The sequence below is a fragment of the Oncorhynchus keta genome, chromosome 2 (assembly GCF_023373465.1).
Source record: "Oncorhynchus keta strain PuntledgeMale-10-30-2019 chromosome 2, Oket_V2, whole genome shotgun sequence".
NCBI classification, from domain to species: domain Eukaryota; kingdom Metazoa; phylum Chordata; class Actinopteri; order Salmoniformes; family Salmonidae; genus Oncorhynchus; species Oncorhynchus keta.
The window spans coordinates 69,277,105-69,302,346 of NC_068422.1; the positions used below are offsets into that span (position 1 = coordinate 69,277,105).

The 25,242-nt window shown below is 42.8% G+C and overlaps 1 protein-coding gene across 8 annotated transcripts in view; it reads right to left on the reverse strand.

The window, feature by feature from the left end:
- LOC118359337 (centrosome-associated protein CEP250-like) overlaps positions 1–23,736 on the reverse strand; it is a 216,902-nt gene extending 193,166 nt beyond the window's left edge. For all 8 annotated transcript variants that reach the window (XM_052481654.1, XM_052481617.1, XM_052481645.1 and 5 more), the window contains exons 1-3: positions 23,478–23,736; positions 22,077–22,228; positions 16,762–16,899 (exon numbers count right to left, since the gene is read on the reverse strand). In XM_052481654.1, coding sequence (XP_052337614.1) covers positions 16,762–16,899; positions 22,077–22,228; positions 23,478–23,502 — 315 coding nt within the window. In that variant the 5' untranslated portion in view covers positions 23,503–23,736. The remainder of the gene's footprint in view (positions 1–16,761; positions 16,900–22,076; positions 22,229–23,477) is intronic.
- Between the last annotated feature and the right edge of the window lie 1,506 nt (positions 23,737–25,242).

Genomic DNA, 25,242 nt, shown 5'->3' on the forward strand with positions numbered 1-25,242 from the left:
ATAGATGGACTGACACCAGACATGAAGAGAAGGTATAGACTCTACTCTACACAGCCTACAGACCCCATGAGTGTCATTGACACAGTCCACACATGATATCAGGCTCTGACTAGCAACTCTATACAAGCAGATTCACTGTAGTTCAAATCAGCAGCAGATAAGACAGCATTAGTATTCATTCAGCTTTAATAACATCTTAACACGATTCAAGTATCATGCTAGAAACAACCCCCTATTCAGACGAATAATCCTTCAAAATATTTGTTGATATAACAAGTGGCTACTTGATAAAGAAAAGTGCAAATAAATATTCAATTGGGAAACAGTTGTCATGAATCATCTGTGGTGGAGGTATGGAAAACTCTTGAGCATATGCATGTCCACCATTTCCTCCTATCTGCAAGTGTGGGTGTATCAGGGTCTGTAAAACGCCTAGGGCAACTTAGAGTGAGGACATTTCCACAGAGATCACATGGAAAAGTTCCATCAGACAGAGATACTAATTGGTGTGTGTGTGTGTGTGTGTGTATGGACAGGCACAGGGATGTACACCTAGCCAGGCGTGAGAGCAGTGTTGTGCGGCAGAGTGCTGTAATTTCTTTGATCATTTTTAATGGCCGCTCTTTCATGTGGGGCTGCGGCTCACACACAGCTCCCTGCAGGTGTCATCTCATTCCTTCAGTTGTGGGATTAGTATGCGGCAGGCAATAAAAAGCCGGGCCATTACATTGTGCAGCGCACATCCATAATCTCAACACACCAGGATCATTACCTTTTCAAAGGAGGATATCAGCTCATGCTTCAGAGAGAGAGAACAAGATAAATGGAGGGAGACACCAATAGAGAGAGAGAGAGAGAGAAAGACAGAGAGAGAGAGAGACCAAGAAAGACAGACAGAGAGAGAGACCGATAGAGAGAGACCGATAGAGAGACCAGGAGCTCTATAAAAAACTTCAAGCTCTCAAATTTAAAAAAGGCATGCGGACCTGATGCCATCCTAAATGAGATGCTCAAACTTACTAGTGCAAAATTTCAATTGGCTATATTAAAACTGTTTAATTTGATCCTGAGTGTAGGTTATTTCCCTGACATCTGGAATCAAGAACTCATAACCCCAATCTTTAAGAACGGAGACAAATTTGACCCTAACAATTACAGAAGCATTTGTGTGAACAGTAACCTGGGGAAGGTTTTCTGTAGTATGATAAATGTAAGAGTTCTAAATTTCCTTAATAAGCACAATGTCTTGAGTAAAAGCCAAATTGGATTTATACCAAAACATCGCACAACTGATCATATTTACACCCTACACACCCTGATAAGATAAACATGTCCACCAAAATAATACCAAAATATACGCTTGCTTTATCGACTTCCAAAAAGCATTTGATTCTATTTGGCATACAGGACTGTTCTACAAAGTTATTGAAAGTGGTGTAGGGGGTAAAACATATGACATAATTAAATCAATGTATACTGGCAATATCTGCAGCATTCAAATTGGTAAGAAAATAACAGAATTCTTTAACCAGGGGCGGGGCCTTCGCCAGGGTTGCAATCTGAGCCCTGCACTCTTCAATAATTACATTAACGAATTGGCCACTACTCTAGAAAAATCCTCAGCCCCTGGTGTTAGTCTCCACCGTTTAGAAGTTAAATGCCTACTCTTCGCAGATTACCTATGCCTGCTGTCACCCACAGCACATGGCCTACAGCACAGCCTGGACCTGCAAGAGCAGTACTGCCAGACCTGGGCCCTGGCAGTAAACCCCAAAAATACTAAAATAATGATTTTCCAGAGAAGATCCAGATCTCAGGGAATTAGACCAAAGTTCTCAATTGGTACAAAATATATACTGCACACACTACAATTACTTAGGTTTAGCTCAACTGGACACCTTAATGAGGCAGTGAATGAGCTGAGAGAGAAAGCACGCAGGGCATTCTACGCCATTAAAAAGCTCATTCAAATTGAAATACCTATTAAAATGTGGCTAAAACTAATTGAATATGTCATTGAATCAATTGCACTTTATGGCAGCAAGGTGTGGGGTCCACTTGCAAAACAAGATTTCATCAAATTGGACAAACACCCCATTGAAACCCTGCATGCAGAGTTCTGTAAGATTCTCCTACATGTCCAGAGGAAAACTACAAACAATGCATGCAGGGCAGAATTAGGCCAATATCCACTAATAATAAAAACTCAAAAAAGAGCAATTCAGTTTTGGAAACATCTAAAATACAGTGACCCCCTCTCATATCATTACCACGCCCTGCAATGTCAAGAGCTGAGCAAAGAAAAGAGTCCCCTCATCCAGCTGGTCCTGGGGCTGAGTTCACAAACCTGTTCTACTAACGCACTGAAGCCTCAGGACCAGAACATCCAATCAATCAGGATAAACCAAATTACAACACAGTCAAAACACAACTATATTGCTTATTGGGAAACACAAACACAAGCACAAGCACAAAGCAAAATGCAGTGCTATCTGGCCCTAAATCGACAGTACACCGTGGCTAAATATTTGACCATGGTTACTGTTCAAAACCTTAGAAAAACAAACCTTGACAAAGTACAGGCTCAGTGAGCACAGCCTTGCCATTGAGAAGGGTAGACACGGGAAATCCTGGCTCCCTGTAGAGGAAAGGCTGTGCAAACACTGCACAACAGCAGAACCTGAGACGGAGCTGCATTTCCTGACAAAATGTCAAAAATATAAAACAATTAGAGTGTCATTTTCCCAAATTTGAAACCCTTATTCAAGGTTTCAAAGACCTCGCTGAGGAGTATAGGCTACCCATCCTGTTGGGGGAGGACGCAGAGAGCTGTGGGTTGGCAGCGCACTACACTGCTGCCTGCCATAAGATGAGGGACAGTGTCTGACAGACCAAACAACCTGCACATGTCCTCTACTGTATGCTTATTGTTATTGTTGAATGTATGGTTATTTTGACACTTGGTTATTGTTGTTACTGTTGTCCCGTTGACAATTTGATTCTCATTTTTATGTATTTTTATGTTGTAAATATCCAAAATAAGCTTTGGCAATATTTACATTGTTACATCATGCCAATAAAGCAAATTGAATTGAAATAAAGAAAGACAGAGAGAGACAGAGAGTTTATACTTTAATTTTTTTTTCTACCTCACTTGCTTTGGCAATGTTAACATGTTTCCCATGCCAATAAAGCCCCTTGAATTGAATTGAGAGACCGATAGAGAGATAGAGAGATAGAGAGATAGAGAGATAGAGAAAGAGAGAAAGAGAGCTATCAATCAGCATTGGTGATAGGTAGTCAGTGTGCACAGTATAAGACAGGGTGAGTTCCTTCCAAAGCCATGTTGATATTACAGATGGGTAAACTGCTCGGTGTCTGAGAGGACACCTCTGTGGAATAATAACACACTCCTCAATCCACTGTGTGGAGATTCATACATAAAGTATTCAGCCACTTCACCTTTCCCTCCATCTTGAATGTGTGTGGGTGACAACTGGAGCTAATCTGATATGATTCTGACAGGGAGACAGAGGCCTACCGCAACCCACCACCACAAAACTGAAACAGAATTAGTCAAACCAACAAAACCATCCATCACCCCCGACTTCTGAAACTTATCGCAGCACATATGCTTTAGCAATACACAGTAAAACACATTCATACACTGAAATGTAATTCTCACAGTAGGCTCAAAGATGGCCGCCGTCTGTCTTAGCTTGCTGTGGGTGTCCTAACAGGCCTTAGCCCTCCATCTCCTCCCATACAAGACCCAGTTTCCTTCGGTTACTGGAAAGCTGTCTATGAGGCATGAGGGAGCGTTCCCTGTGAGCCCCTCACAAACACCCAAACCTGTGTAAGCCTAGCAGACAGGTAAGAGGTCTAACAGCAACTAAAAAGCCATTTTTATGACATGTGAAATCTGTACAGAGCAGTCAACTGTTTCATTATTCATAGTGCTCAGGAGGCCTTCCTTCTCTCTGCTTGTAGAGAAACACAGCCAGCTCCTTTTACCTCAGCAGGCTCGTTCAGCTCTATCCTCCAAGGCAGCCCACTGAAACCAGGTGTAATTTACACTCCATCTTTATCTATTTATTTGGTTCTCTATAAACCCTGGTCTGTTATGACCAGTGGGCAGAGGCAGAACTTCTCTCCAGGCCTCAGTGAGTGACTAGGAGGATAAGCATGGTTGGACAAGGGTTGCAGTGAATATAAAAAGAATGTCATCACTTTTTGCTACCTCTAAACATGATGCAATACAACAAAGTTCCCAATGAATGGTCTTCCTCAGATACACTACATGACCAAAAGTATGTGGACACCAGCTTGTCAAACATCTCATTCCAAAATATGGAGTTGATCCCCCCCTTTTGCTGCTAAAACAGCCTCCACTCTTCTGGGAAGGCTTTCCACTAGATGTTGGAACATTGCTGCGGGGACTTGCTTCCATTCAGTCACAAGAGCATTAGTGAGGTCAGGCACGGATGTTGGGTACAGAATTGTCTAAAATGCCATTGTACGCTGTAGCGTTAAGATGTCCCGTCACTGGAACTAAGGTGCTTAGCCCGAACCATGAAAAACAGCCCCAGGCCGTTATTCCTCCTCCACCAAACTTTACCGTTGGCACTATGCATTAGGGCAGTTAGCGTTCTCCTGGCATCCGCCAAACCTAGATTCGTCTGTTGGACTGCCTGATGGTGAAAAGTGATTAATCACTCCAGAGAACACATTTCCACTGCTCCAGAGTCCAATGGCGGTAAGCTTTACATCCCTCCAGCTGACCCTCGGCATTGCGCATGGTGATCTTAGGCTTATGTATGGCTGCTCGGCCATGGAAACCCATTTCATGAAGCTCCTGACGAACAGTTCTTGTGCTTCGTTGCTTCCAGAGGCAGTTTGGAACTTGGTAGTGAGTGTTGCAATCGACAACAGACGATTTTTACCCGCTTCAGCACTCGTCTGTCCCGTTCTGTAAGCTTGTGTGGCCTACCTCTTCGCGGCTGAGTCGTTGTTGCTCCTATACATTTCCACTTCACAATAACAGCACTGACCGGGTCAGCTCTAGCAGGGCAGAAATTTGACAAACTAACTTGTTGGAAAGGTGGCATTCTATGACGGTGCCACGTTGAAAGTCACTGAGCTCTTCAGTAAGGCTATTCTACTGCCAATGTTTGTCTATGGAGATTGCATGACTGTGCTCAATTTTATACACCTGTCAACAACGGGTGTGGTTGAAATAGCCAAATCCACTCATTTGAAGGGGTGCCCACTATACTACTATTTCGGTGTTCTTTGATAGGCGGAGCAGAGGTCTGAAAAAGTCTCCAAATCTACTTTGTGAGAAAGTCTTATTACCTTTCAAAAGATAATCCATGTGTTTATACCCAGGGTAGTCTACAAAAACCCAGCGCTCCTGTGAACAAGAGCAGAATATTCTCCATATGGAATGAGAGTGAAACTCAATGAAGACATACCAATACGGCTAAAATAAATGGGAAAATAGGCCCAAGCCAAGGTATGGCTTTTCTTTCATGATGACCTATGGTTATACCTTGTGTGTGTATGCGTTTGTACGTGGGTGTTGAACACAGGTGGTCTGCTGGTTGGAAGAGGAACGACCTGACTGCTTTTCCTGTCACACAGGTACAACTGCTGGGCCTGAGAGGAGACACTGTAGGGTTTACTGCTGCTATAATCCACACACACGCACACACACACACACACACACACACACACACACACACACACACACACACACACACACACACACACACACACACGCACACGCGCACACACGCACACACGCACACGCGCACACACACACACACACACACACACACACACACACACAGGAGAGCAGTAGACATTGCCAATGCCTCCTCATGTTCCATGCTGCTTACAATAACATATAAAATACCCAAACACCTTGTCTTAACAACACCCACGCAACTTGACCTCTCCACCTTGCATAGTTTAACTGCTTTTCACAGACAATACCTATCACAGACTATGGAAATCCTACTTCATCCCTCACAAAGCCCCATTTTTCTCCAATTACCTGCAACATCCATTAATACAGAGAGCGTGAGGGACAACTCAACATCCTGTTTACCTCAACAGAATGAATATGCTCTAGTTCTGGGGGATTCTAAGTACTGTATGATGAATCAGATGAACTCATCTGAATAAACGAAAGCGATCTCCCACAACCCTGCTTCACCCAGCCCTGTGGTCAGTCAGTCAGCAGGTACGGGCAGGGCTGGACTTCACACAGCTAGGGAGCAGCTGGGTCCAGTTGTGCTGAAGCCCAGGAGGAGAGGAGAGAGTTTGGGATGAATAGATGCTCAAGGTTTTCAGTAAACAGAGTCTGGGTTATTCACTCCCTCTCTGTTATCAGGGCTGATTAGGAGGACTAGGCTGGGTCTGCAGGTTCCCTAACATCCACAGGCAGTAGCCCACAGCAGACATTACTGTACGGTAAGATAGATGAACAGATGAGATACATCTAACCAATAACATTCCAGTAGCATTACAACTAGAGGTCGACAGATTAATCAGAATGGCCGATTAATTAGGGCCAATTTTTTATTTATTTTTATATATGTATTTATTTAATTATTATTATTTTTTACACCTTTATTTAACTAAGCAAGTCAGTTAAGAACACATTCTTAATTTCAATGACGGCCTAGGAATGGTGGGTTACCTGACAGATTTTTACCTTGTCAGCTCGGGGGATTCAATCTTGCAACCTTACAGTTAACTAGTCCAACGCTCTAACTACCTGATTACATTGCACTCCATGAGAAGACTGCCTGTTACGTGAATGCAGTAAGGCAAAGTAAGTTGCTAGCTTGCATTAAACTTGTAAAAACTTATAAAAAACAATCAATCAATCATAATCACTAGTTACCTACACATGGTTGATGATATTACTAGTTTATCTAGCGTGTCCTGCATTGCATATAATCGATGCGGTGCGTATCGTTGCTCCAATGTGTACCTAACATCAATGCCTTCCTTAAAATCAATACACAGAAGTATATATTTTTAAACCTGCATATTTAGCTAAAAGAAATCCAGGATAGCAGGCAATATTAACCAGGTGAAATTGTGTCACTTCTCTTGCGTTCATTGCACGCAGTCAGTGTATATGCAACAGTTTGAGCCGCCTAATTTGCCAGAATTTTACGTAATTATGACATAACATTGAAGGTTGTGCAATGGAACAGGAATATTTAGACTTATGGATGCCACCCGTTAGATAAAACACGGAACGGTTCCGTAGATCACTGAAAGAATAAACGTCTTGTTTTCGAGATGATAGTTTCCAGATTCTACCATATTAATGACCTAAGGCTCGTATTTCTGTGTGTTATTATGTTATAATTAAGTCTATGATTTGATAGAGCAGTCTGACTGAGCGATGGTAGGCAGCAGGCTACCCTTAGGCTGGTGTAACCGATGTGAAATGGCTAGCTAGTTAGCGGGGTGCGCGCTAATGGCGTTTCAAACGTCACTCGCTCTGAGACTTGGAGTGGTTGTTCCCTTTGCTCTGCATTGGTAACGCTGCTTCGAGGGTGGCTGTTGTCGTTGTGTTCCTGGTTCGAGCCCAGGAGCGACGGAAGCTATACTGTTACACTGGCAATAGTAAAGTGCCTATAAGAACATCCAATAGTCAAAGGTTAATGAAATACAAATGGTATAGAGAGGGCAGGGTAGCCTAGTGGTTAGAGCGTTGGACTAGTAAATTAAAATCCCAGAGCTGACAAGTCACAAATCTGTCGTTCTGCCCCTGAACAGGCAGTTAACCCACTGTTCCTAGGCCATCATTGAAAATAAGAATTTGTTCTTAACCGACTTGCCTAGTTAAATAAAGGTAAAAACAACAAAAAAGTCCTATAATTCCTATATTAACTACAACCTAAAACTATATTGAATATTGAAGACTCATGTTAAAAGAAACCACCAGCTTTCATATGTTCTCATGTTCTGAGCAAGGAACTTAAACGTTAGCTTTCTTAACCTCTAGTGACACCCTATCCCGTGAACGGGACCATTGTCATCATCTGACACTAATTAGCAACTGACATAAATATCAATAGAAAATATTCCTATTCATGAAAATCACAAATTAAATATATTGAGACACAGCTTAGCCTTTTGTTAATCACCCTGTCATCTCAGATTTTCAAAATATGCTTTACAGCGAAAGCTAGACAAGCATTTGTGTAAGTTTATCGATAGCCTAGCATAGCATAGCATTTTGTCCAGCTAGCAGCAGGTAACTTGGTCACGGAAATCAGAAAAGCAATCAAATTAAATCGTTTACCTTTGATGAGCTTCGGATGTATTCATCAAGAGACTCCCAGTTAGAACGCCAATGTTCCTTTTTTCTAAAAATATTATTTTTGTAGGCGAAATAGCTCCGTTTGTTCTTCACGCTTGGCTGAGAAATCGACCGGAAATTGCAGTCACGACAACGAAGGAAAATATTCCAAATTAGCTCCATAATAGACAGAAACATGGCAAACATTGTTTATAATCAATCCTCAAGGTGTTTTTCAAATATCTATTCGATAATATAACCGTCGGGACAATTAGTTTTTCAGTGGGACCGATTGGAATAATGGCAACCTCTGTATTTTACGCGAGAGTCACTATGGGAGCCATCAGGTGACCACTTGCGCAATGTAGCCGCTTACGGGTATTCTTCAACATAAATGCGTAAAACTACGTCACAATGCTGTAAACACCTTCGGGAATACGGAGAAAGTGTAATCTGGTTGATAGCCCATTCACTGCTCAATAGGGACGCAGCGCTTTCAAAACATGAGGCACTTCCGGATTGGATTTTTCTCAGGCTTTTCGCCTGCAACATCAGTTCTGTTATACTCACAGACAATATTTTTACAGTTTTGGAAACTTCAGAGTGTTTTCTATCCTAAGCTGTCAATTATATGCATATTCTGGCATCTTGTCCTGACAAAATATCCTGTTTACTACGGGAACGTTATTTTTCCAAAAATGAAAATACTGACCCCTAGTCACAAAATGAAGGCACATATTTTCTTAAGGCACATATTTTCTTAAGGCACATACTCAAACACTTTGTTTTTGCATTATTTAAACCAAATTGAACATGTTTCATTATTTATTTGAGGCTAAATTGATTTTATTGATGTATTATATTAAGTTAAAATAAGTGTTCATTCAGTATTGTGATATGCAACTTTTCAGGGAAGCTAGAAATCAATATACACAGGCAGTTAGAAAAGCCAAGGCTAGCTTTTTCAAGAAGAAATTGACTTCCTGCAACACAAACTCAAAAAAGTTCTGGGACACTGTAAAGTCCATGGAGAATAAGAACACCTCCTCCCAGCTGGTTCACCAACTACTTCTCTGATAGAGTTCCGTGTGTCATATCGGAGGGTCTGTTGTCCGGGCCTCTGGCAGTCTCTATGGGGGTGCCACAGGGTTCAATTCTTGGACCGACTCTCTTCTCTGTATACAACAATGTCGCTCTTGCTGCTGGTGAGTCTCTGATCCACCTCTACGCAGACGACACCATTCTGTATACTTCTGGCCCTTCTTTTGACACTGTGTTAACAACCGTCCAGGCGAGCTTCAATGCCATACAACTCTCCTTCCGTGGCCTCCAATTGCTCTTAAATACAAGTAAAACTAAATGCATGCTCTTCAAACGATCACTGCCTGCACGTCCAACATCACTACTCTGGACGGCTCTGACTTAGAATATGTGGACAACTACAAATACCTAGGTGTCTGGTTAGACTGTAAACTCTCCTTCCAGACTCACATCAAACATCTCCAATCCAAAGTTAAATCTAGAATTGGCTTCTTATTTCGAAACAAAGCATCCTTCACTCATGCTGCCAAACATACCCTTGTAAAACTGACCATCCTACCAATCCTCGACTTCGACGATGTCATTTACAAAATATCCTCCAATACCCTACTCAATAAATTGGATGCAGTCTATCACAGTGCCATCCGTTTTGTCACAAAAGCCCCATATACTACCCACCACTGCGACCTGTACGCTCTCGTTGGCTGGCCCTCGCTTCATACTCGTCGTCAAACCCACTGGCTCCAGGTCATCTACAAGACCCTGCTAGGTAAAATCCACCCTTATCTCAGCTCGCTGGTCACCATAGCAGAACCCACCTGTAGCACACGCTCCAGCAGGTATATCTCTCTGGTCACCCCCAAAACCAATTCTTCCTTTGGCCGCCTCTCCTTCCAGTTCTCTGCTGCCAATGACTGGAACGAACTACAAAAATCTCTGAAACTGGAAACACTTATATCCCTCACTAGCTTTAAGCACCAGCTGTCAGAGCAGCTCACAGATTAATGCACCTGTACATAGCCTATCTATAATTTAGCCCAAACAACCACCTCTTTCACTACTGTATTTATTTATTTTGCTCCTTTGCACCCCATTATTTCTCTCTTCTTTGCACATTCGTCCACTGCAAATCAACCATTCCAGTGTGTTACTTGCTATATTGTATTTACTTCGCCACCATGGCCTTTTTTTGCCTTTACCTCCTTTATCTCACCTCACTTGCTCACATTGTATATATCGACTTATTTTTCTACTGTATTATTGACTGTATGCTTGTTTACTCCATGTGTTGTTGTATGTGTCGAACTGCTTTGCGTTATCTTGGCCAGGTCGCAATTGTAAATGAGAACTTGTTCTCAACTTGCCTACCTGGTTAAATAAAGGTGAAATAAAAAATAAACAATTGATGTAATTGTCATTATTACAAATAAATAAATAATACAAAAAGTGCCCGACTAATAGGTATCAGCTTTTTTTGGTCCTCCAATAATCGGTATCGGCGTTGAAAAATCATAATTGGTCGACCTCTAATTACAACTCCAGCCCTAATGTCCAGTACATTTACATTCAGACAACACCTCTTTGTTTTACTCCATAAAAATGAGAAAGATAAACCAAAGGTAAAGAACAATTGATAACCTAATTTCACCATACAAGATAAACAATGTCTAAATGTTTAAAATAAGCTACACTATGCTAGTTTAATGGTACTGTATTGAAGCATCATTGCCTTAAACTAGGGTAAAAATTAATTAATGTATTTCATTTGATGTAAAAACATCTTGTCCATACTGACTGATACTGGGATTGCTGGCAGGCAGGAAGGCAGGCAGGCAGTTGATATGATTCCCAAGGTGTACTGGGTAGAGATCCCACTGGTCCGATAAAAGGCCTGGGTTCCTGCAGCAAACGCTGCTTTTCTCCAGACGTGGGCCTACACTCAACTTTAATTGGCCTTTTCTGTAGCTGTGAACCTTAATGACTCTGTTCCTGGATTAAAAGCCTTCTACCTCTCACTCCTTCCCTTCCTCCCCCTTCTCTTCCTCTCGATCCCTCTCTCTCTCTCTTCCTCTCGCTCGCCCTCTCTCTTCTCTTCCTCTCTCTCTCTCCTTCCCTTCACTCTCTCCCTTCCTCCCACTTCTCGCTCTCCTTCCCTTCCTTCCATTCCTCCCTCCTTCCATTCCTCCCCTTCTCCTCATTCCTCCCTCTCTTCATTCCTCCCTCCTTCCATTCCTCCCCCTTCCCTCTCTCTCACTCATTCCTCCCCCTTCTCTCTCGCTCTCTCTCCCATTCCCCCCCTCTCTCTCTCTCTCTCTCTCTCCCATTCCTCCCCCTCCCTTCTCTCTCTCTCTCTCTCTCTCCCATTCCTCCCCCCTCTCTCTCTCTCTCTCTCTCTCTCTCCCATTCCTCTCTCTCTCTCTCTCTCTCTCTCTCCCATTCCTCCCCCTTCTCTCTCTCTCTCTCTCTCTCTCCCTCTCTCTCTCTCTCTCTCTCTCTCTCCCATTCCTCCCCTTCTCTCTCTCTCTCTCTCTCTCTCTCTCTCTCTCTCTCTCTCTCTCCCTCTCTCTCTCTCTCTCTCTCTCTCTCTCTCTCTCTCTCTCTCTCTCTCTCTCGCTCTCTCTCGCTCTCTCGCTCTCTCTCTCTCGCTCTCTCTCTCTGCTTTTTTTTTTCTCCTTCCTTCCCTTCCTCCTAATCCTCATCCTCATCCTCCTGCTCCTCTCACCCTACCTCTCATCCTCAGCCACTCCTAACAACTATACACATAAAAACACACACAAAACCTTTTCTTTGAGGTTAAAGTCTAAGAGTTTCTCTCCAAAAGGTTAGAGGACAAGGTATGTATCACTCCTGAATAATTTCTCAAGTTTTTCTTTCCTTTTGTCCCCATAGTGCTTTCTCTCCATTGTCGCTATCTTTGCAACATCAGCCACAATCCATTCACTTCTGACAGAGAGGTGAGAAACAGAAGAAACACTCATGAAGGTGAACCAGTGAACCAAACTTCTCAGGATACTAGGGCTGGGAATTGCCAGGGACCTCACGATACGAAATTATCACGATACTTAGGTGCCAATACAATATGTACTGCAATTCTCACAATTCTATATGTATTGCGATTCGATGTTCCTAACATATTGCTCACCTGCAGCTGCAGAGGAAAAGTAGAGAGATATGAGAAGAAAATGCCGCCCACAATGCCATGAACACCGGCCATGAACACCGGCCATGAACAATGTGTTTACAATACCGCGTTGGTAATAAAGCATCATTTATTCGACCGCAACTTCTGGGGTAGCTAGCTTTAGCTTGGTACCTAGCTAGTACCAATACAACCAGCCTGAAAACAATGACCATTAGAACCTGCAGTCATTTTCATTATTCTTAGCAATGATTTAGAAATCCTTGAATCCTTGAATAAGTATTAGCTAGGTTGCCACTTGCTGTTCGCCTATTGAAATTTAACTTCAGTTCATGAAAATAAATAGCTAATCAGCAACTTAACCCGGTTGCCCAAAGCCAACGTTATAAGCAGCCAGCTAGCTTCATCTGACTCGACCGCACCGGGTTATGTGTTGTGAAGCTAGCCACAATAAGGATTAGGCACAATAGTGGAATTTGCAGTTTGCCTTCAAAATAAATGTATGTCATTGACAGCAATGCAAATGAATACAAATAGTAGAATTATGCCATACTTTTATTTTGAAGGCTAACTGCAAAGTCTACTATTATGGCTAATCCTTATTGTGGCTAGCTTCACATAGTTGGGTCCAACCACCATTAATCAAATAAGAACTGTCATATAAATGAGGGTTATTTTAAATGACACCTAGCTATATAGTTAGCTAACTATAGCTACTGAAACAGATGTCGCGTTATTTGACATGTATCATTTTTGACATGCAAAGACCCAAACGACATTCCATAGAAAGGTTGAGAATTAAATGACTGAACAAATAAACAAAGACACAGCAGAGCAAGTAAATGAAAGAAATAGGTTTTGATTATGTTTTACTGGTCCTGGGGACATACGTAAATGCCAAAATAACTTTTTGGTCAGTGTGTGTGTGTAACCTTTATTTAACTAGGCAAGTCAGTAAAGAAAAAAATTGAATTTACAATGATGGCCTGGACAACGCTGGGCCAATTGTGCGCTGCACTATGGGACTCTCAATCACGGCCGGATGTGATACAGCCTGGATTCGAACCAGGGACTGTAGTGACGCCTCTTGCACGGAGATGCAGTGCCTTAGACCGCTGTGTCCATGTGTGTGTGTTAACTATTTAACTGTACTAGAATGCTTAAAGGGCCGCAAAAATTGTAGATATCGGTTATCGGCATAGGTTTTTTTTTGGCAAGGAAAATATCGGATATCTGTATCGGGCAAAAGGCAATAGATCATCTTTTACAAGAGACGTGAGAGACCGAATAAGTGAATGAATAAAGTTTTTAGTGGCAATCAGCTTTGAAATCAGCATATTTTGCGTTGTGATTCACATATTATCCCAAACAAAGTACTAGCGTAGTGAATTGATGTTAGCTTTAGCTGTTAGCTAGTAAGGAAAGCTAGCCTAAAAATCTGGAAGCTACCGGTACCTTCTTGCATTGTAAAGTGTTCTAGCCTGTTTGGACATTGTTTTGCAAACAGTAATGAACAATTTCTACATGCTGTATCGCATTATTCAAGTGTGTTAACTTCTGTGCAGCATGAGTGGGGACCTAACATGATGCAGCTCAGACTGCCAATGCAGGCTAAGTGAAACAGGCAAGGCGGGGTGCGCGCCTCGCGTTATAAGGGGATATCGGCTGCCACTGTGAGACACATTTTGACAAAAGTACCGAAAGTAACAACGCCATTTTTCATGATCTAGTATCGAAAAAGTACAAAAGTTTTGGTATACAGGCAACACTAGTCTCTTGCCTTGAAGAGTTTGAGATGGAAGAAACTCAAAGCTATGTGCAACTGAAAACCCATTATGAGGGAAATGTCTCCAGTGTAAAAACTTACGCTACTCTCAAAGACAATAATAAACCTTTTTAAAGGCTTTATACTATACCAGCATACCTTTAAGTGTGAAAAAGCATAAGAGGCACAAAGGCTACAGGACACTGTACTCTGTACCTACATTGTATTATACATTTTGTATCTATGTTTGAGCTTCAATAGATTTGAAAGATTGCCACAAGCATATTCTTCTAGCATGAAAGCAAAACAAGTTTTCAACTTCAAGGCTGTCCACCTTCATGAAAAAATTTGGGTTTTTTTTATTTGTGTGCGTGCGTGTGTGTGTGCGCGTGTGTGCGTGTGGCACCTGTCCTTCAGAGTAGCAGTGTGTTTCTTCCCTGCCAGCTGCCCTGGTCTGGCCAGCATGGAGCGGAGTGCTGAGTGATAGACTGATCGATGGGCAGCCTAATCAGCCAGGTTAACTCTAATACCATGGACAGGTCCACATCATTATCATATCAGGCTCCACACATTATCGAGGTGACAAGGAAGAGGCAAAAGATTAAAGCCAATCTTGTAAAGAGGCGCCACAACTTTTAATGTGCTGACCAAGACAGGCTAGGTTTTATCTGGTAGCAGAGAAGGAAAGGAGGCTGAAGGAAGTGACAAAACAATACAGTGAAAACAGTTATCAGTTAAAAGTATTCTGTGCTAGGGGAGTGCTAGTGATCACATGGCTTATCAGTGGCTTTGTTGTGGCACGAACTCTAACCGTACCTCAAACCACCTCAGTCAGCCAGCTCTCCCCCCAGCCTGGTCCTAGACTCATAGCAGCCATTACTGGCTATCTATTAAGGTTAAGCGTTTGTTTAACTCCACACACATTTGGGGGCGCTGGGGGAACTCTTAGAAATCATCTATAAACTGCTTTAAACAAACTGTTTACAGGCCGTAAATGACGCATAAAAGAGGAAACAGGTTTGAGGTTGGAGCTGAGGCTTGTGGTGGTGGTGTCTGCACACACTTCACTCGATTATCTTCAACACACACACATACCCCCGATCTGTGATTGATTCACAAAGGAGGACCACAATACATGCATTCCACACTTTAAAACCAGCCAAAATGACAGACACATTCATGAGAAATGTTGACTAACTGCACAACAACAAAAAAGACATTCCAATGCCAAGGCACCAATTAAGCTCAAGCTTTAGAAAGCACTGCCAATTCAAACCCAACAGGCAAACACAGTATGTGCTACATTCAGTATTGTGTAATGGCATTGAGTTTCTTTCCAGCATGTTCAAATAATATACAACAGTGCATGTAGGCTATATGCGCTTATCTTCAGGGTGCTGCTATAATGAATGCGTAGACTGATTCGTTTAGGGTTTAATAAGTAATGCTGCCTGTTGAAAGTCAACCGCATTCCATTCCTGTGAAGATGAAATGACTGAAAGGTCTGGGGCAGTCAGCTACACTGAGAGACAAAGAGAACGTTGACTTGGCCGTTGACACCCTTTCCCAAACTCTGCCTGGGCTTATTTTAACAATCCAATGCAAAAACAGTAATTTACCTTTTTTCTTATTGTCCTAGTTCATAATTCCCGGTTACTCAATTACTGTCAGCTTCTTTTACAGCGCAGGATAGAGTCTACAGGGAAATGGAGGGGATACCAATTTCTACAAAAGAAACTTTCTGTTCACCAAAATTGCCGCTCTCATTATACTGTTCACGGGAGAAATGCCAAGGTGCTCAAACCAAAGGTTTTTGAGGCATGAAACCTGATTAATAAGCTGTGATACAGATGTCTCCATGACAATTTCATCTGTAATGAAGACCATGTGGTTAGCAGCTCCAGTGTCGACCCTGAGGCCCAGCTACAGTGAATACGGCTGATTTTGCATGAAAAGCCCAGTTAATAACATTAGGGGGAAACTCAACAATCGTTCAGTGCAGGAACAAGTTCAGCAATACATGGGCCTGAGAGCAAATCAATCTTAAATTGATTAGCTGTTCCCAGTGAAAGACTCAGATGAGGTTGTTTCCCCCTACCTTGTTCTGAACTCACCTGCAAGCCCACTGATGGCCGAGCTCCAGGCTTATTCTATGAGCCTTGACAATCCATATCCATACACACACACAGTCAGCTGTCTATACAGTTATGAATGTGACTTTCCCCATAGTCAGAGTATAACCCTGAACTTAGCGGCCAACACTCCCCATCATCATTAATGCTTAAGATGGCTAACAAGCCCACTGTCAACAGCTTCCAGGCTAATCGACATGTCAATCAATGGCGGGTGTGAGGCAGGCTTTTAGAGGGTCCCTGGGGTGGCTGCTTAGAGCACGCTCAGTTTAACACAGCAGCGCACTGAGGGTATAAACAGAGAAGGATATAGACTTCTGGATTGACTAGCTGATCAATGCCATTGATCACTCACCTCCAGCTCTTTGTGTAGGCTGGCTGTTCTCCCCTCCACCGCCCGGCCCTCCGCCTCCTCAGCCTCCAGCGCCTGGATCAGAACCTCATTCTGCTCACTCAGGTCCCGCACAAACGACTGCAGCACGCCCACCTTGCTCTAGAGGGAGACAGAGAAGAGGGGCACAGCAGACATGACCTTTGTTAGGCGTTTATTGGAATATCAACACTGAAATGGATTGCTGCTGCCCACCTTCACTCAGTGTTATGGAGGGAGGACGGAGTGACCAGTTGGGATTAAAACAAATCCATTCAGAAAAATACAGCATATTCTCAAACATCACTTTGTATGACTACAGCAAAGGAAGCAGTGATGGTTGGAGAAAGTTTGAAAGTGGTAGGCATCAGGTAGGTAAGTCAGGTAGGTAAGTCAGGTAGGTATTTGAGGGAGATAGAGACAACTCTTCTCGCTTGCTGTTGTGTCCTTTCCTGTCCCGCCCCCATACCCTCTCTGACAGATAGCCCCTCTGATCATAAAGCAGGACATGCAGGGGGTGTTCGGGCCAAACCCATCAGATGACATCCAACCCCCCCCCCCCATATTAGAGCTCTGCTATCACCAGGCTAACATTAGTCATATGCCACCTTTGATCTAGCATGGCATCTTCACAGCCCAGACACATGGATGCTCTGACACCAACTCTTATGCAGGAACATGCCGACTATCTGCAGAACAGCCCAGACAGTTTGGACCCAGATTATAATTTAGTGCGGGATGGACACATAGGAATTATTACGGCTCTGTCGGCCGTCAGGTAGAAATGGAGATAAATGCTCCATCAGACTGAAGGGTATTTGCTTTTCAAAGCCTCTTTTATACGAGTGGAGATGGAGGTGAAGTGGAAGTGACAAGTGCCCCGCCTCACTTAAACAGAACACAAACAGGTGGGTTTGATGCTGCCCTGATGCAAAGCCCAGCCCACCAGCTCAATCAGCCCGTGGTGATGGGCACTGGCAGCACACACCCAGTGAACTGGGGGCCGTACATGGAAAGGCCCTCCCCCTTCAAACACTAGGCTAATTCTCTAGCCCCAAAGACGCATGTGGGAGTCCTTACTGTGACTAATAGATGAGAGGAGCAGCATTAGGTTCCTTGAGAGTACCAACATGGGTCCTGCCAACATCAAAGGTTCCCCTTTCTGTTAAGTAATTCTTCCCTCAGTTTGAAAGAATGAGCAGATGAGAGTCTGGCAGGGGGGAGGAGGGTGAGAGTGTGAGGGAAGGTAGGGCAGGAGGGGTGAGAAAGAGGGGGAGAAAATGAGAAAGACAGAATATATTTTAGGTGTATAATCCTGCTTCCCAGCTGTGAGCAACTTTACAAAACAAATCTCCTGGCTATGAGGAAGATAATGCAAACCTCATAATGACACAAATAATAATCCAATAACACCAATAGCCAGCCACCCAGCTGCATCCAGGACAGCGGCTGGCTATCTCGGCCACCACACAGCCTCACCACATTCAAATTCATATTGGATTTTTATTCTTTCACCTTTCTCAAAGCATCCATTTCAGACGGCATGAAAAAGTAATATTCCAGCAATAAAGCTTGATTTACACCCCTTCCATGTTCCCCCTCTTCCTTTTTCATTTGATCATTTAGCCAGGATCGTATAACTGTATATCAGACACAAATGAAATCAGCTCCCTTGCACATTAAGGCCATGTCTTGCTGCAGCTAACATCCCCTGCAACCCAGCCAACCAGCTCCACAGCAAGCCAAGGGCAGTGTCCCATTCATTTTCAGGCCCATTTCCTTCTATGATTAGGCGATCAATCAATCCCAGCCTTCAATCTCATCAAGCAGACGGGATTATCTTCCCATCTCTCCCTCTCTCCACTCAGTCAAACACTCCCCTCCCTCCCTCCCTCCCTCACACACATTAACATCAGATCAAGTATCACCAAAGCACGCCGTCTGCCACATCAGCCCACCACAAACAGACAGTTCTTCATCACACCCTTCTCTCAACATCTCCTCTGTCTCCTAAGGAGTGAGCACACACACACACATTTCATTTTTAGAAGCATCAGGATCCCTGTGGATTGACAGGGAGTGCGGCCTTTGCTAAAGCAGTCTTTTCAAGGATTTCACTTACACACTCCCTCTCCAAGCCCCCATCTTCCTTGAGAAGATATTGAATGGATGGCATCGCTCAACACCAATGGATCATAACTGCACTTGTGAGACATAGTAATAAATAATGTATCTTCTTAAATGTGGAAGAAGTCACATCACACAATGTCCAGTAAAGCCAAAGACCTCACATAGCTCCTCTCTGTTATTCCCTGCAGATGGAACACCGTAGGTAACAAATTAGGATTAGCTGTAAGGTTTGGAGTGTAAGAATAAATTGATCAAGCCTGGGCTTGTCCTTCTATTGGTCAAAGAGAAACTTCATATCGCCAACATGCATGTGTACCCACAATGCACTGGGGAGCAGCTCGACTCTTCAGTCTCTGTCAGGTTAAGAGATGTTACTCGATAAAAGCATGGTGACTGAGGTCTTTGTGGTAGGAAAGGGGGAGGAGGGGATCTTTTTTACAATGTGGACCACTGTTTACACTCCCTAAATGGTGGCTAAAACGGTCACTTGTAAACAGCAGAATGCCATTAAACTGGGTCCACCCAGGGCTGTTGGGGCTTCTCAACACGACCAGATAAATGGCCCACTGGGACCAGGGACTGGGAGGGGATATGGGGTCCAAGAGACACCTCCACACACATACTGGTACTGAGCCAGAGAGCAGGGTACAGTCTACAACCCATCAATAATGATCCTTACAGGCCATGGGTCTACTCTAGGCTTCCAGAGCATTTGGAAAGAAGTCAAGGGCTGTGAATATTTACAGCCTTACAGCCTTATTCTAACATTGATTAAACTGTTTTTTTCCCTCATCAATCAACACACAATATCCCATAATGACAGAGCAAAAACACGTTTTTAGATTATATATATACATTTATGGAAATATCACATAAGTACTCAGACCCTTTACTCAGTACTTTGCTGAAGCAACTTTGGCAGCGATTACACCCTTGAGTCTCCTTGTGTATGACGATACAAGCTTGGCACACCTGTATTTGGGGATTTTCTCCCATTCTTCTCTGCAGATCCTCTCAAGCTCTGTCAGGTTGGATGGGGAGTGTCGCTGCACAGCTACTTTCAGGTCTCTCCAGAGATGTTCGATCGGGTTCAAATCCGGGCTCTGGCTGGGCCACACAAGGACATTCAGAGACTTCTCCCGAAGCCACTCCTGCGTTGTCTTGGCTGTGTCCGTAGGGTCATTGTCCAAAGGAAGGTGAACCTTCGCCCCAGTCTGAGGTCCTGAGCGCTCTGGAGCAGGTTTTCAAGGATCTCTCTGTACTTTGCTCCATTCATCTTTCCCTTGATCCTGACTAGTCTCCCAGTCCCTGCCACTGAGGAGTGGCTTCTGTCTGGCCACTCTACCATAAAGTCCTGATTGGTGGAGTGCTGCAGAGATGGTTGTCCTTCTGGAAGGCTTGACTGGGCGGCCAGCTCTAGGAAGCCTTGATGGTTCCAAACTTCTTCCATTTAAGAATGATGGAGACCACTGTGTTCTTGGGGACCTTCAATGCTAGATACATATGTTGGTACCCTTCCCCAGGTCTGTGCCTCGACACTGTCTCTGAGCACTACAGACAATTCCTCTGACCTAATGGCTTGGTTTTTGCTCAGACATGCACTGTCAACTGGGTGACCTTGTACAGACACGTGTGTGCCTTTCCAAATCATGTCCAATCAATTGAATTTACGTCAGGTGGACTCCAATCAAGTTGTAGAAACATCTCAAGGATGATCAATGGAAACAGGATGCACCTGACCTCAATTTCGAGACTCAAAGCAAAGGGCCTGAATACTTACGTAAATACGTTTTTGTGTTTTTTATTTTTAATAAATGTGCAAAAATGTCTAAAAACCTGCTTTCACTTTGTCATTATTGGGCATTGTGTGTATATTGATCAGTGGGAAAAAAATGTTAAATACATTTTTGAATAAGGCTGTAACGTAACAAAATGTGGAAAAAGTCAAGGGGTCTGAATACTTTCCCAATGCACTGTATGTACTACAGAATAAGTTAAACATTTTTGAACTTACAGAACTGGAGAGAGCTCATTTTGAAAATACCTAAATGAGTTTGACATACCCCTCTGATGGTAATTATCAAGTAAATTAGATAGTGTATGCTATGTAATTTAATTAACCTCTTAGCTCACTGCTTTCAAAACAACACTATTATAGGCTAGGCAATAGAGATGTTGATATACTGTACTAGTCATTCTTTGAACCCTTGACAAGAGAGTTCTAAAAGGCTTGTTTTGTGTTTCCAGAGCAGAGGCTGTCAGAGGCCGTGTGAATCAAACAGGATTTCCCCAAACCGAGGATAAATGCAGTTAAAATGAGTGGCTGTGTTGTTTCCAAACTCTGCCATTGGTTTGTCTTGGAGTGGATACTTCTGATAGAAGGAGCTTTCCTCTGGTGAGTAGAGTCAAAGAGACAGGCTTGGCTCACTAAAACTTTCATCAGCCATCATCAAGCCCAGTCCTCAAGGTGTGCAGCCACCCCCCAGCCACATAGCCAACCTCATCCCATAGCAACTGACATGACATGCACAGAGGGAGAGAGAGAGCAGCGGAATTGGCTCATCCTCATCGCTTTCATCATTCTTTAGTGGAGATGAATATGAAAAATAGCACATCTTTTAATGTTGAGGAGAAGAAAAATGAATTAGTAATAGACTTACAAGGACTAAGAGCATGCACATGTAGGGAAATTTATTCCACTTTTACTGATGAGCTGGCTAAAAGGCACTGGCTAAAAGGTACATTTTCCCGAGATGTAAAGATATTCAATAAAAGCCACTTAATGGGATAGTTAAAAAAATAACCCAAAAAGCTTTTTGATGTAAAGACAGTAATTCTCTTAACAACATTGATCAACCTGTCATGCTTTCATTATGGCACTATACCTTTTAGCAGCCATGCGCTAGGCTAATAGCATTACAAGTCTCTAAAACACCAAGTTTCCTCCGTGCCCTTGTCAGGCCCAGTCTGTTGTCCCTCCTCAGACTTCACATGCAGGTCCAGCAGTTACAGTTGCCATAAAAGGCCAAGTGTCTGCATCATAATGTAGGCCTAACCATTTTCTAGTTTATTCTCATACATATGCATCACATTGCTAGATCAGTTCATTAGTGGAAATAACACACTTGCCCCAGCACATCCAAGGAGTGTCACCGCCATTACCAGTTTACCTGCAGAGCCTCCTCCCGGCTGTCATCCGATTGGTCAATGCGTCGAAGGCGCTCGTGGTAAAGGGTCCGGAATGCCACAAGGAGTTTCTGAATCTCAGCAGGCCGCTGAGTCTCTCTGGAGTAGCCATGATCCCCTAAGTCAGACTGGTAATCTATCAACACAAATAAACACATATTACCATGAACACAACTGATGCATGGACACCATGTCTCACAATGACAAACTTTTAACTCAAACTGAAAATTGTGACATTGCCTACAGTACTATGTATAGAGACGCCGAAAAAAAGCAGTGATGAGATTTCAGTGCGGGCATCGGTGTCTGAGCTGGACACTGATGCTCGTCAGCTACTCTCATAGGGACTGTGACTGTCCAGAAGTGCAGCAGCCCACACAATAAATGGCTTTAATAACATACCTGAATCCTCAGGTGCGTAAAGCCCTTGTTTTTCACTTCATCATTTTTAATTATGTGTTGAAAAAACCTACCCAGAGCCCCTTGCTTCAGACCACAATGCCTTGTTATATTCTCTCTAACAGCAGTAATTAATCTAGGGAGCATAGCAGCATAGTCTCCCTTTGAGGAGCGGCCTATAAAACACATTTCACTCCGACAACTAATAAGTTATAACAATGGCAGATAAAGAGAAACTGTGCACCAAAGGAGCAGGTGAGATTTGGGGCAAAGAACAAATGAAAATGCCCAAAACTCAGAGGTTTAAAACAACTCTATTTGTGGGTATGTGTGAGTGAGCTGCATCAAAATTTTCTGACATTATGGAAAAGAAAATAAGTAATGAAAAAAGAAATGAGAATAAATCATATCTTGCTGCAGAGTAGCCTTGACCTGGAGGATGATCTTGATAGAGGTGGTGCTGTCCATTTAATTCATATTGATGTTTACACAACACCACCCCCAATCTTCCTTATCTCACTTCTGACCAAGTCATATTCTGGATTAGATTGAACCAACTCCAGATCGAGATGGAGAGAAAGCAAGACGAGAGCATTGAGAAAGATAGAAAATATCCCTTTAAAAGGGAGGTTTAGCCACACGTTTGTATAACATGTTTAGTTAACAAACAATTGTTAACAAACAATTCAGGCTAATGCATTTAAATTACATTTAGAACTAGCTAACCCCACAAACAACAGGCCTATCTGAGGCACAACCTTCATTTCAAATCTGACAAACAGTGACAAGTGTTTTCCAGGATATGGCTATAAACCCACAGGCAGTATCAACTTCTTGAAAGACTACGAGGTCGCCTACCGTTGATAGCCAAATAGGTAACGTTAGCTTATATCTAGATAATTATTTGGCTAATTCCGTTAGCTGGCTAGCTAACATCAACATAGTTAGTTGTGTTGTCTTCATAATATGTAACGTTAGCTAGCTACCTGTTGCACTCCGGCTGCTTATCATTTCATTCGGTTTCGGGTATGCCAAGTGGCTTTATGATGCGCCTTGCACAGATTTAATCAACCTCATGTCGTTCAGCAAGTGAAAGTCTCCCTTCTACTTTGCATTATAAATGCTATGGTAAACTTATTATGTTCCGTTTTTATCCGCTGTCACCACATTCTAAGGTTACCCGCCTGGAAGCCCCCATCTCCCGCTTCTGCACCTGCACATCCTGTCAGTTCCACTTCCAACAGAGATACTAGCCAATCCGGCAATGATTTTGCGTAGCGCGTTGTCTTTAGAACCAATCACAGTGTACACATTGCCACGAAGAGGCGTGAACCAGTGTTTGTTTTGGGAGTGAATGTCCCAGATTTCCATGGAAACTTGCACAGCTAACTAGCGGTTTGGTTGTCAATAACGTACATTACCGTCCCTTGGACTGTCCTCTTTGTTGTCCTTTGTCGTTTGGGACTAGCAGATGCAAATATCATTTGAGTGTGACAACCTTTGTTGGCAGTGATGAATTAAGGTAAAACTATTTGTTTTAGTGACAGTCACACATGTATAATGCAAAATGCAATATTAAAAGCAATGAAAACGCAATGACTGTCTCTTCCAGATTCCTCTATAGGCTGCTACTCTACCTGTACTACTGTACAGATCAGAAAGTGGAAGGTCCAGATTGTGTGTTATTTTAATTGTTTTACTTGCACCTTATTCCAGGTATGGTCACTTGGCCTGTTTCTGTCTGGCCCTTACAACTGAAAATAGCCCATGTGGTCTGATGTTCTCATAACATTCTGCCTGCACAGTGGTTTCATCTCCTTGGAACCTCTTTTCCTTGCAAATATAGGACACTTTATTGAAATTGAATTTCCAAAGGTCCTTTGTTTTATGAAGAATAGAAAGTAATGGGCAGAATATATTGATAGTTATATGCTGCTCCTCTCTGCCCAGTAAGCTTGGAATGTGTTCATGTTGAGAATCATAAGGCAAAGCGTGCTGAAAGCCGCATGATTGCTATATTACTCGATTATTGACTTGAAAATTGCCTTCCCTCTATTCCTGTTTATTATGAGCATATTTGTTTCCTGCCTTAAACTCCATGGCCTAAAACGGCTATCAGGGTGCATGATGAATAAGAGATACTGAAACTGATTGCTAACAATATTATTTCTTATGATGTTCTGTGAACTGCAGAGCTTCTGAGCCTCATAAATATTTATAAGACCCTGTGTCACAACGGGAACTGGACAAATTGTTAAAATCTGCTTGCCCTGGGGAAACTGTTTAATTCACAAAGACAATATTGCATGCCTGTGAGATCTTTGTTTTGCTAATGCAGTGCAACACAAACCAATAAAAAGCTGCTTGCAAATCACATTCATCCATAACCTTTCCTGATAATCTCAAAGGAAATTGTACACACACCTTGTTGTTCTCCCTATTCTGTGCATATCATGACACTATTCATTGTATTTATCAATTTCCAGTTCTTATTAATTTTCTGCATATGCAGTAAATGTTCTGGTTGGATAAATAGCCAGTGTATGAAGGTTAGATTGATTATCACCAGTCCAAGAGAGACAGGCTTTAATCACTTCACAGTAGACTATTGAATGCTGTCAAACATAATCACCTGCAGAGTTTAGTGGATTGTGTAACAACAAGTTCGGATTAGGCTGATGCCTCAGAGGCTGGAATTTGTGCAAATTTGTGAGATTCAATAAAAGTCTTTCCTTATTTTTCTTTTTTTTT